We start from the raw sequence: 12,608 nt of genomic DNA on the forward strand, positions 1-12,608 counted from the left end.
GTACCATCCTGGGACAAAGACAGGAATTGTGTACAGAGACACACACGCGTACATTTTCTCTCTGTCAGGCTTGGGATCAAAGCCCAGGTCATGTGACTGTGCAGTTTGATGTCACAGAAGAACTGCTTAGATCCTGACATTCCACACCAGGGGCGTCGCTAGACCCTTTTTACTGGCGCACAGGTCCCAGTAATACCACTGTACCCCAGTGAAATATTACTGATAAATCCTTGTCTGACCCTGGAGATTAATGTATACTGACCTGACAATAATTGTCAGCAATGAAGCAGCTCTTAACTTTTTATTTTTATTTTTAAATCCATTATGATTTTGCTTAATTCTGACTCAAGGTCTCAATTTAATTCTGATTTGGTTTCATTGAACAATTGATGTAAAGAATATTTTAGTTGCAATGGCAATTTTGCTTTGACAGGTTTTTGGACAACTGTTGTGAACAGCTCCTGCCATTTGTTCATTGTTCAAAAGAAAAGCTTCAGCAAAAGCTCAGTTCAAGTTAATCCACAGGAATGGAGGCATGCTACAAATATTTAGTGAAAGTCACAGATCCACTGAAGCAAGACGTTCAGACTCTGAGAGATTGTTCGGATGAAGGTTGCACTTAATGGAAAAATGAATATTCTTTTAACCAGCACAAATCACTCCGGGTACTCCAATGGCACAGTTTGACTCTAAACATTGTTTTAATACCTGAACAAATTTAATGGCACACTGACTGTTACTCTTTTGTTTCTCCCTCAGTCTCCAGACAAGCACGTCGCTCTAGAGGAAACCAAGAACTACACCACTCAGTCCCTGGCCAGCGTAGCCTACCTGATCAACACGCTCGCCAACAATGTGCTCCAAATGCTCGACATCCAGGCGTCCCAGCTGCGCCGCATGGAATCCTCCATCAACCACATCTCACAGGTAACCTAGCAACATGCCACACCACTTCTTACAGTCTCACTTTCTGGGCTATATTTACTGAAGGATGACTGACGGTTTTAAGAGTCTGTTAGGAGGTGACGGGTAAATGACTGTGATCTAGTTACGTAAAAGGTAGTCTAAAGGCCTTTGCACACTGAATCCGAAATGTTCGCACGTTAAAAAATAAATACGACCTCGCGTTTACACACTGCCTCTGAAACTTTCGTCCGTCATAAAAAAAAAAATTCGGATCAGGTTCGATTTTCTGTGTTTTTTGCATCAGTGCCACGCATTTTGAGAGACATTTTGACAATTCAGAGCCACCGTACGCGAACGCCAAAATCCCCAATGCCATCTGACAAGTTGATCTATGTCGTCTACAGCACAAAGCAGTAGCACTGTAAGACAAACAAAGTGCGGAAAGAGATAGAATATATTTAATAAAGTGTGCCAGTATCGCTAGCAAAGCATCAAACTGAGGCACTGACATCCTGAAGTAAACTTTGAAACGCTCTGGATAATCACGCAGCTCCTTGATGAGGTGAAACTCTCCTTCCTCTCTATGCAATCTCAGGATTGGATGTACCCAATATTTCCTCTTTCTTTTTGTCTTTTTAAGAAGAGAGAGGACAACTAAATCATGCTCACTGCTTGAAGACGTCATTTTGTATTATTTTGCAAATTTTTTCGCAACGGATTCATTAATACGCATCGGACTTAGTGTGCAATGTCTCTGTGCGCGACGAATTTTTAGGATCACAAATACGAAAAAACACATATGAAAATTTCGGACTCAGTGTGCAAAGTCCTTTAGCCTCAGACGTCAAGCCCACGGACTGTTGGCTGAACGTCTGATCCATAAGGCACACAAAATGGGAAACACTTCGGGAGTTTCAAAGTCGTCATCTGATTGGCTGAATTCTACAGGAGTTCCTGGATACCTGTGTGGTGTTGTTTTTTTTAACGGTCCACCTGGAAGCAAAGCCGTCATGATGCCAAACCCTCTCATGGAAAAAGAAAGCCATTGTGTTTACATCTGTGACAATGAGCGCTTATCAGGATCAGCTAAAAGCTGGATTTTCAAAAGTATGTGAAGTTTGCGGCGCCATTGTTGCAGTAAACTTGCACAACATTCTTGAACGAATAATTTATTAGATGCGGTCTGTTATTGTAGGGACATCGACTTTACATTTTCATACCCTGAAATATGACGCGGAACAAAGCAAACTGTGATTGGTTGCTTTACGTGTCGGTCCGGCGTCTTCTTGGGCCGTCCATGGCCAACGAAAGCTGCAGTCCGTCAGTCTGAAGGTCTGGCTACGCGAGACTAGGTAATAAAACACTCTGTTATAGAAGGTTCTGACACTAAAATAAGTGTAGAAATCTTTAGACTGTGGTAAATCTGCCTCATATTGTGCAAATCACACCTGTAAAATCACTGTAACGTGGCTTATTGCTTTAATCAAACATGTTTTCATGAATGGCCACACATTTAATGTATAGTTACTAATGATCATCTTGCTTTTGTTTGCAATTGTTCAAATCTTTGGTTTGCTGATCAGACAGCACCCACGTCCAGTCAGTCAGTCGATCTCACTGATTCTGTAATTAAACATCATCCCACAGAGTCACAGTCTGTATGGAGCTGCAGTGTAACTGCAGGGCTCTAGTGTGACTGCTGTAGTGTTTTGTGCCAACCAAAGATACGAGTGAATGTTAGTCACACAGACTCATTAATGTGTTCAAGTCCCTGCTTTATTCTTCTCCCTCTATCTCTATTTCTCTCTCTCTTTCTCTGTCACTTTGCTACCCCTTGTGGGAAATTTCCCTGTGGTGTCACATCTGTACCGTTACATTATACACAGCTCTGAGTTTGAACCTAATTTATTCATCAAAGAATCCTGAAATATTGTATACCGTTTACACAAAAATATTAAGCAGCACAACTGTTTTCAGCACTGATAATAATAAGAAGTGTTTCTTGAGCAGCAAATCAGCATATTAGAATGATTTCTGAAGGATCATGTGACACTGAAGACTGAAGCAATGATGCTGAATTTATTTTTAATCAAATAAATGCAGCCTTGGTGAGCATGAGAGACTTCTTTTAAAAACATTAAAAAGTCTGACCCCAAACTTTTAAACGTTAGTGTATTTATTCTGTCATGATTTAAATAAGTAAATAAATGAATATATATATATATATATATATATATATATATATATATATATATATATATATATATATATATATATATATATATATATATATATATATATATAATGTATATGTGTGTGTGTGTATATATATATATATATATATATATATATATATATATATATATATATATATATATATGTATATGTGTGTGTGTGTATATATATATATATATATATATATATATATATATATATATGTGTAACAATACATGATAATAAACAGAAGTATTGTATTTTTTGTATTAAAACATTTTAATACATAAAAAATGCCAAACTAAAACTTCAGTGAACATTGAGTAATGAAGCAAATGAATCTTTGAATAAGTTCTCTTAAACTGTGACTCTTACACTCACTGTTTAATATGACCAGTAAATTCATTGTGAATATAATCATAATTTGATGTCACCCAGACCTAGATGACATCTGTTATCTTGTGTTGACCAATAAGTTCTTTTCCCATACAACGACGCAAAGCGCTGCTTAACTGCCAAAGTATTTTGCATTGTTGATGAAATTAACTAGTCACCACAGTACTAACTTTGTTACATATCATGACCTTGGACCACAAAACCAGTCATAAGAAATTGAAATTGAGATTTATACATCATCTGAAAGCTGAATAAATAAGCTTTCCAATGATGTATGGATGTAGGATAGGACAATATTTGGCCGAGATACAACTATTTGAAAATATGGAATCTGAGGGTGCAAAAAATCAAAATATTGAGAAAATCGCCTTTAAAGTTGTCCAAATGAAGTCCTTAGCAATGCATATTCACTCTTTTATATTTATGGTAGGAAATTTACAAAATATCTTCATGGAACATGATCTTTACTTAATATCCTAATGATTTTTGGCATAAAAGAAAAATCGATAATTTTGACCCATACAATGTATTGTTGGCTGTTGCTACAAATATACCCGTGTGACTTATGACTGGTTTTATGGTCCAGGGTCACAATAGTGTTTCGGGAAACAGTGAATCGTTGAACTTGTTGGTAACAACGTAACTTGTGTCCATACAAGTCCATTGGAAATGCATCCCAGGTCAACAGCAGCTGCCTAAGAGGACATTTCTCCATTTCTCATGGATGATTTCTCTCTTCCACTTTTCATGCTTTTTTTCTTTGTCTCCATTTCTCTGATCTGTCTTCTCTCCACTGCCCTCATCTGTGGACTCAGCTGCTGCTCTGGACTCAAGCCCTGTTTACCATATCGCTGTCACTTAATGCTGAAAATCATTTAGCCATGTTTGAGATGCCAGCAGCAGAGGCTTATCCCCCTCTGTGTTTCATCTTATTTTTTTATTTAACAGCTGTCAACAGCATGGGCTCTAAAGCGATTAAACACAGCGGCACAACATCTAATGCAGCTCTTCTCATGAAGTGCTTTTGACACGATCCTCTCCCAAATTGCCGTGTGAAATGAAACAGAACTCCACCGACAGGGATTTCAGGCCTCTCACAACCGCACGCTTTAATACTCTGCCTTACAATACTGTGTTTTGTGATCTGCTTCCACAAATATGAAGTAAAGTTGTTTCTTGCTCCAATGCAGTAATTTAATTCTTGCCACTGTAGCTTTAAGACTACTGTACATGTAAATGACCTGTACATGCAAATCAAAACTGATTTGTGAATGACCCAGTTTAGTTTTAGTACATCTCAAACTTTTTTCTTTGTTCTTCTGCTACTCCAATTCAGACGGTGGACATCCATAAAGAAAAAGTGGCGAGACGAGAGATCGGCATCCTCACCACCAATAAGAACACCTCCCGCACGCATAAAATCATTGCTCCAGCCAATCCCGAGAGGCCGGTGCGGTACATTCGCAAACCTATCGATTACAGCGCGCTGGACGATATTGGTCATGGAGTGAAGGTAGGACACAAGCTCACCAGCCACTGGAGGAAGGATTTTTCCGACTAACATGTTTGTTTTGAACTAACATGCCAAAATCTGACGTGGGTTTTCTTTGTGTCTGAGATGTGTCACTAACCTCTCTGTGCTTCCTCTCACCTCTGTTCTCTGCTTCGCTCTTGGTTTTAAGTGGTTGCTTAAGTTCAAGGTAAGGGCTTTTACAGCTGTCCTACGATCAGGTGACATGAATGGAGAAGGAATAAGGTTTGATTCCTTAGTTCATACTCAGTTATGACCTAAATGCAGACTGAGAATACTGACATTGTGTATTTGATTCGTTTTAGGTATTAAGCCTTGTCATGAAATACAAAAATACTAGTCAATGCTGATTTGGGGATTCTGTAATCCTTTATATAGATACATTAATGAGAAATCGAGAAGGAGTAATCAATATTTAAGTTTGATTTAGCAAATTTTGCAAGTTAGAAAATGAACAATCATTTGGCAATCATCCCTGTTTCTTCTTTCATCCTTACCATATCACATTTGCATTTTATAATTGTTGCATGTGGCTCAGAAGTTTGTGTGTGTGTGTGATTATTCTGTTTGTTTGGGCTTTTCTTTGTTTTCTCTAAAAAATAAATTAGATAAAGCTCTCTCTCTCCCACTGCCTTTCTCTCTGTAGCTTTGTTTTTTTTGTTTTTTTACGGCTGTACTAGGCCATTGCCAACTTTGTTGCCATTTTTTCTCCTCTACTGTGAAACTGAGATGTTATTGTTCACAGCTAAAGGCTGTTTATGATGTTGTTGATTTTGTCATAGGTCAACACCCAGAACATGAAGATGGGCAGCCTTCTTCGCACCACGCCTCCCACACAGAAACCTCCCAGCCCGCCGATGCCAGGCAAAGGCACCATAGGGTATGTATACAGACCTTTGTAGCTCAAGGGGTCACGACTGAAAGAATCGGCCACTGAGATTGTGGTGGTGAATCACTCATTTGAAGAATTTGTTTATTATCATTTATATTCAGATCTCTGAGGTCCTTTCATCTGATCAGATCATTTAATCGTTTTTTTTTTTTATAATGATTTTTCTAGAGCAACATCAGTGAGGCTTTCATTTCCTAGTAAAAGCCTGTTTTTCAGTGTAGGTCACACACAGCATGATGTGACGTGTTGTGTGGGTCATGTCTTTTGTTTTGTCCTCGGGGAGAATTCAGCCTCAGCCCCACAGATGACATTATCCTTCACATCCCTTGTTTTCTTTTATGCCAGTGAAGAGCCTGATTTACATTTGGGGTCAGAAAAGAGGCGTGTTAAATGTGCTTTGGCATCTAAAATTGAGAAAGCGTGAAACTGATTATGAAACAGATCTTTAAAGTGTGTTCATTAAGCCAGAGCTTGATATTTATGAGCACTGAGGATGGAGGGTGTGTCCTGCCCTGTTTTCGGAACACTAGCTGTGCAGATTGGCGCTCTTTTGGTTTCCTGTGTAGCCCCGTGATGGCTGGTCATTGCAGGCCAGATTGTGGGCTGCTTAATAGACAGGTCAGCGACATAACACTACTAAAGCTCATTCCCTCATTAAATGCCTTGAGATATATGTAAAAATTACTTTACATTTTATGTAGTAATGGGAAACTGTAAATCTGTACATATTTGTTAACTTTTGGGTTAATCTCACAAAAACTGTCAAGAAATGTCAGTAAAAAATAAGGCATTTTTGTGTAAAAAAAAAAAAAAAAAAAAAGCCTTTTTTTAAGACCATTTAAGATTTTTTTTTTTTTTTTTGCATTGTGACATTTTTCATGACAATTAAGCACATCTCTGAGTGGATTATTGTATTGTGTGGGGAAAAAAGGTATTATTTGTTGTACTTCCTTTAATTTATGCTGATTAAAAATTACAGTGTTTAGCTTATTGTTGTACAGTAAAAAAAATGATCTATTACAGTTGTGGAAATATCATTGTGAATTATGATTACACTACAATTACACTAAAACGCCTGCACACAATGCTAATGAGAATCTGGTGAAATTACCTTTTATTATGAAAATGTCACTATGCAAATAAATTAAAAAAAATAATAATAATAATTTTAAAGGTGTAGTGTGTAAAATTTAGGAGGATCTATTCACAGAAAGGCAATATAATATACATAACTATGTTTTGAGTGGTGTATAAAGACCTTACATAATGAACCATTATGTATTTATTACCTTAGAATGAGCCATTTCTATCTACATACACTGCAGGTCCCCCCTCCATGTCAATTTGTCATTTTCCGCCGGCATGTTTCTACAGTAGCCCTAAATGGACAAACTGCTCTACAGATCGCATCGCTTCGTTAGTGTTTTTAGAGGTAGCTTGCATTGTCACTACGTTGAATATGCATGAAAAAGTAGTAGTAGTAGTTGTCGTTGTCTGGTTTATTAGAAGTAGAGACCGTTCTTTGTTAGAAGAAGAAACCTTGACTGGCTACTCTCTTCTGTCTGACGATGACATCTTTGTGCTTCGGAAAGGAGGGGTGAGCATGGTTCTGAGCTGTTGGTCGCAATTCGCAAAATCACTGCTAAATGCTGCTAAAATTTACACACTGCACCTTTAAGTGGTAATAAATTGTTTAATGAATGATGAATGTCAATGGTTTGTTCTGATTGCCTCAAACAGCCATGACTGGTTTCCTCTCTTTTGAGACCAAAGAAGAAATGGGGCACTGACTGACTTTACATTTTATTTGAATTTGCACTTTCCTGACCTCAAATCCGACATGCTTTATTTTGAGTCATTTGTGTTGTTACACTACCTGGAAATTCCTGTATGGAATCTCACCCTCTCAAAAAAAACAACAACAAAAAAACAGAAATCTTGCTGTTGATGAATATTAACTTTTGCTTTGTAAAACTCTGTCCTGAATATATAATTTGAGAATAACAGCCATTAAGTCAGGCAAAATAGATTTATATAATAACATGGCAGCAGAAATTTAAGTTTTCTAGGCTAATAATTTTCTGATCAAGTTTCCTCAAGGTTGATAAACTGCTGTCCCTCCTGACAGGAGACACTCCCCCTACAGAACACTTGAGCCAGTGCGGCCTCCTGTGGTGCCTAATGACTATGTCCCAAGCCCCACACGCAATATGGCGCCCATCCTGCAGCAAAGCCCTGTACGCACGGCATCTGTTAATCAGAGGAACCGCACTTACAGGTACCATTACCCACATCCTCTTCTGTCTGTCGAAGCAGATCTCAGTGCCTCTCTCGCACTGCTCTCCATGTGCATGCATGTCTAGGCATTTACTGACCTAGGGACTTTAGTTGTGCATCTGTAGTGACTGTATATGTACATGTATTTATTAGCTAAGGTTGATTAGTTGGTTTTGCTGCAAAGCTCTTTCACACAGACATCGCTTCTCTCCAGCACTCCTAAAACAAGCATCGCTGATTGTCTGCACAATTGCATAATCTGAAACCTTGGCAACCAGTTGCGAGTGACGTTAGCAGTGCTCACATAAACGCATCATCAGTCATGGAGGATAAAGACGCCTGCAGATGCTCTCAAATGACTGCAGTGCCTCTCTTTCTTTGAGATGTCTCCCAGCTTAAACTTTCCTTTTTTCGTTTTATTTTTCCTGAGGATTTTTCAGATCCAATCCAGTGCATTGCAGAACAAGTGCAAGATATTTCTCTCTTGGTTTTTCCTTTGAAGCTCCGACCTTTTCTTCTGTGTCTGAAATTATGTAACCGCTCTCACTTGTTCTCTTTTGATCTCTGTGCCATCTGCAGGGATGCCTGTAAAATCTTCCTTTATGCATTTGGCTGACACTTTTAGCTGAAGCGTTTTTTTATAGTGTGTTTTTCCTGGGAGTCGAACCCCTGACCTTGTTGTTGTTAGCAGCCCGTTCTGTACTTGTTGAGCTACAGGAACTCACTTTAATACACTCCTAAGCATTTCTCAGGTTTTTATCCTGAGCAGTGAATGTATACTGAAGTCCTCCCACATGCTCTGGATGATTGCCTCTGGTCACTTAGTGCAGCATTTGCAAAAGCTGCACTTGGTGCTGTTTTTCCCAGACCTCTCCCATCTGTCTGCTAGTTGGAAATGTTATTGAACATCTTGACAATGACAATGGTTGTGCCCTCCTAAAGTTCAGAGGGACTGATAATTTGAATCGTATAACAATTCATATTTGAGAGCATTTTAATATCATCAGAGAGATGTCTACCATAACATTTAGAGTTCAGCCTTAATCTTGCAGAGGCTACAGACAGTTGGAGTTGTCAGAGCCTTGGCAGAACGGTAGCACACATGCTCTTGACACATTAGAGCTGTAGCACTTCCTACATTAAAAAAAATAGATGATGGGTGAATTTCCATTTCATGCCAACTTTAACAAAATAATTACTGCTGCTAGCTCTGCTAGATGCTGACAATTCATTCTTCTCTTCAGCCATGTAATGTGTCTTGCTCCTTTTCTTCAGCTGCTTCAGCTCTATATCCGCCTTGCATTGCTCTGCTCTTTCGCTTTTCATCTCTCTTACAAGAAAAACCTTCATCTCATTACTGATTGACTTGTGTAATTCTTCTTGCTCTTTTCTCTGCATCTCAAGCACATTATTTCATGCAGTCTGTGCTCCATGTGCTCAGCTTTTGCCTTTTCAGCTTTCTGGCCACAAAGTCTCTGCTGTTGCTTCTCCGTTCTTTCTTTATTTCACAAATTCTGCCGTTTCATTCTCTTTGTCACTGAACCAACCTATGCTGCTGTTTTTTTTTTTTTTTTGTCATGTGTGAGCTGTTTGTCCATGTATGGAGCTGTGTGTGTGTGTGTGTGTGTGTGTGTCAATGTTTGTGTATTTGAGAACGCTTGCATGACATGAGTGTGCGAATAGGTGTAACATGAGGCACATGTGCATGTGGTATGTAATCTGTAGCATGTGTTCAGCAGTGGGAGCAGTGGTGGCAGTCATCCCAGCAGCCGCAGCAGCAGTCGTGAAAACAGCGGGAGCGGCAGTGTAGGTGTTCCCATCGCTGTGCCCACACCCTCTCCACCCAGCGCCTTCCCAGGTGACATCTTCATCTCCACCCTGACTTCACAGACAGCACACTTAACAACAGATATAACACATACATTCTCTGGCTGCAATTGTTTCTTTTTTGATCATTTATAAGAAGTTCTTGTTTAAGAAGTGTGATATGATCTTGCTAACATTTGACTTTATATCCAAGAACAAATACTAAAAAAAAATTCTTCATCCAAAAGATAAAAATGTTCATCCATTTACTCTCATGTTGTTCCAAACTTGTATGGATTTTTTGTGGAATACAAAAGAAGTTTAGTTATATTTCCATTGGAAAAACTCGCATTCAAAACCTAGTCTGACAATACAAGCAATAACTAATGAAAATTGTATGCAGTTTTTGTTCTTGAAAAGATGTTCACTTGTATTGTGAGTAGAGTAGCTGGGTTTCCATCCAAACGTGAAGCGAATCTTTTCAAATTTTGCAAAAAAGAAAAAAAAAAATGTGAATTAGGTGTGTTTCCATCAAGTTGTTTAAGTGGATGACTGTGGAATTGGTAACCTAGTAACCAACAGTAAATAAAACACTGTGACCGAGTGTTCATGAAGCGTTCACCTAAACACTTAAGAATAAGAAAACAATAAACGAGAGCCGTCTGAACTCTTCTCGACTTTATTAAGTGTCACACACATGAGAGGACAACCCTGAAAAACCTGCGACACTCCAGTACAAAAGTGCGCATGACACACACACACACACACACACACACACACACACACACACACACACATATACAGCGAGCGCCAGTACATCCAGAATTAATGCATCATAACAGAATCAAACATAAAGTCTGTTACAACCACTGATATGTTATATATCTATGGTTACAACACCATCAGCGGAAACAGATGATTAATCACGTGGGTTTAATTTTCGCTATGGAAAATGCTTTTCCATCTCCCATTATTCGCATTAACTCTTTTTCGAAAAACCACCTCAAGTGAGCGTGTAAACTTTTTTGCAAATTAAGGGATTTTTACCCCCCCCCAAAATCTTTTGATGCAGTACTTCAAAATGTGCATTAAAACAAGGTGATGGAAACACAGCATATGCATGTTGGTAGAATAACACATAATAGACTATTTTTATGGTACTTTTTGTCTTTTACACTTTACTATTCACTTCCATATATGGATAAAGCAGCTTGGATGACAAGAGGTTGAATTCTTTTTTTTTTTTTTTTTTTTTTTTTTTTTTAAGCAATACCTCTGTTTTTATTGTATTTCCTCTCAAATGACTGAAACAAGGAATTAACAGCAAATATACATTTGAATTTTCTGAATGAGAATTTAGTGTTGTTCGCAAAATTCAACTGTATATTTGCATATACATCAGGGTTGTTCAGTCCTGCGCCACTGCAGTCCTGCAGACTTTAGCTCTAACACTCCAGACTGGGACATTTCTAGTGATCAGCTTCCTTGATTAACTGGTTTAGGTGTTTAATTAGGGCTAGAGCTGAAAATGTGCTCAAAGTGCAGGATTGGACACCCATGATGGTACATGGTCTTCACAAAAGCAGGATTGTGATTTTATGCTCAGCCTCTTCAATCATGTAAACCGCTCTCTAAAGCGAGACTAAAGCAAGACTTCTGCCTGACATGCCCCACATTACCTCCCTTTTTGTGAAATGCAAAAGCATTTCTCATTTGGTTTCCTTCCTCTCTCCTCGTTTTACCCTCAAGCTGCTAGTGCCAGCACGCCATCAGCTCCAACTAACTCCACTCAGCCTTCTTTCACTTCCTCTAATTTAACCCCCACACAACCCTCAGTCAACCCCACCTCAGTCCCTGAATCTCTCGACTCCACTGAGAGCTCTCTGACCCCAGATAAAGACTCTCCTACCTCCCAGCCACCCCTCACTACAGCTGCAGCTAGTGCTACATCCAACACCGACCCTGGGACAGGTGAGTCCGCCACTGTCCGAATCATCTTCAGTCCATCAGTCACACCTTCTACCCTCATGTCATTCCACATCCGCTGAAACATCATGCTATTCTGTGGTGAATTTTTGGTCTTTGTTTCCTGCTCATATTGTTTTCTCATGAGTCTCTCAGGATGTTTTCATTGTTTGTTCCGATACATTTGAGTCATCAACATAAGTACCACTGTGACTTCTTCTAGCAGCACTTTTCTCTGTTGCTTGATGACCCACAAAGCTGTAGACTATAGGATCTTTATCACTAACAGAGAAAAAAGATGCAAATTTTTTATTTGTATACAAGTCTTTAACCCTCCTCTTGCGTTAAAAAATCTGGAAACTGTTGTGTTGAGGGTCAAATTGACCAAAAATTGAGACTGAAAAATACTAGAAATGCATGTAAAAAACAACAAAAAACCTCCTTTCACAGATTGTTTTACTATGAAGCACAAGCAGATAAAGAAACAACTAATTCTCCTTAAATTATTAAATTTCGAGTAAACTTCGAGTCTTACATTTTTCTACTGAAGTTCTCATGTATTTCATATTTTAGTGATTGACAAGCTACAATAAATGTTTTTTTTTTTTTTACCTTGCTGTC

The 12,608-nt window shown here is 38.7% G+C and overlaps 1 protein-coding gene across 18 annotated transcripts in view; it reads left to right on the forward strand.

The window, feature by feature from the left end:
• abi2a (abl-interactor 2a) overlaps positions 1 to 12,608 on the forward strand; it is a 44,400-nt gene that overhangs the window by 24,039 nt on the left and 7,753 nt on the right. For 5 of the 18 annotated variants that reach the window (XM_051904909.1, XM_051904902.1, XM_051904904.1 and 2 more), the window contains exons 2-8: positions 760 to 927; positions 4,853 to 5,029; positions 5,199 to 5,216; positions 5,830 to 5,927; positions 8,068 to 8,217; positions 9,953 to 10,074; positions 11,772 to 11,993. In XM_051904909.1, coding sequence (XP_051760869.1) covers positions 760 to 927; positions 4,853 to 5,029; positions 5,199 to 5,216; positions 5,830 to 5,927; positions 8,068 to 8,217; positions 9,953 to 10,074; positions 11,772 to 11,993 — 955 coding nt within the window. The remainder of the gene's footprint in view (positions 1 to 759; positions 928 to 4,852; positions 5,030 to 5,198; positions 5,217 to 5,829; positions 5,928 to 8,067; positions 8,218 to 9,952; positions 10,075 to 11,771; positions 11,994 to 12,608) is intronic. The other 13 variants (XM_051904911.1, XM_051904913.1, XM_051904918.1 and 10 more) reach the window with 7 other exon arrangements.

The sequence above is a fragment of the Ctenopharyngodon idella genome, chromosome 9 (assembly GCF_019924925.1).
Source record: "Ctenopharyngodon idella isolate HZGC_01 chromosome 9, HZGC01, whole genome shotgun sequence".
NCBI lineage: Eukaryota > Metazoa > Chordata > Actinopteri > Cypriniformes > Xenocyprididae > Ctenopharyngodon > Ctenopharyngodon idella.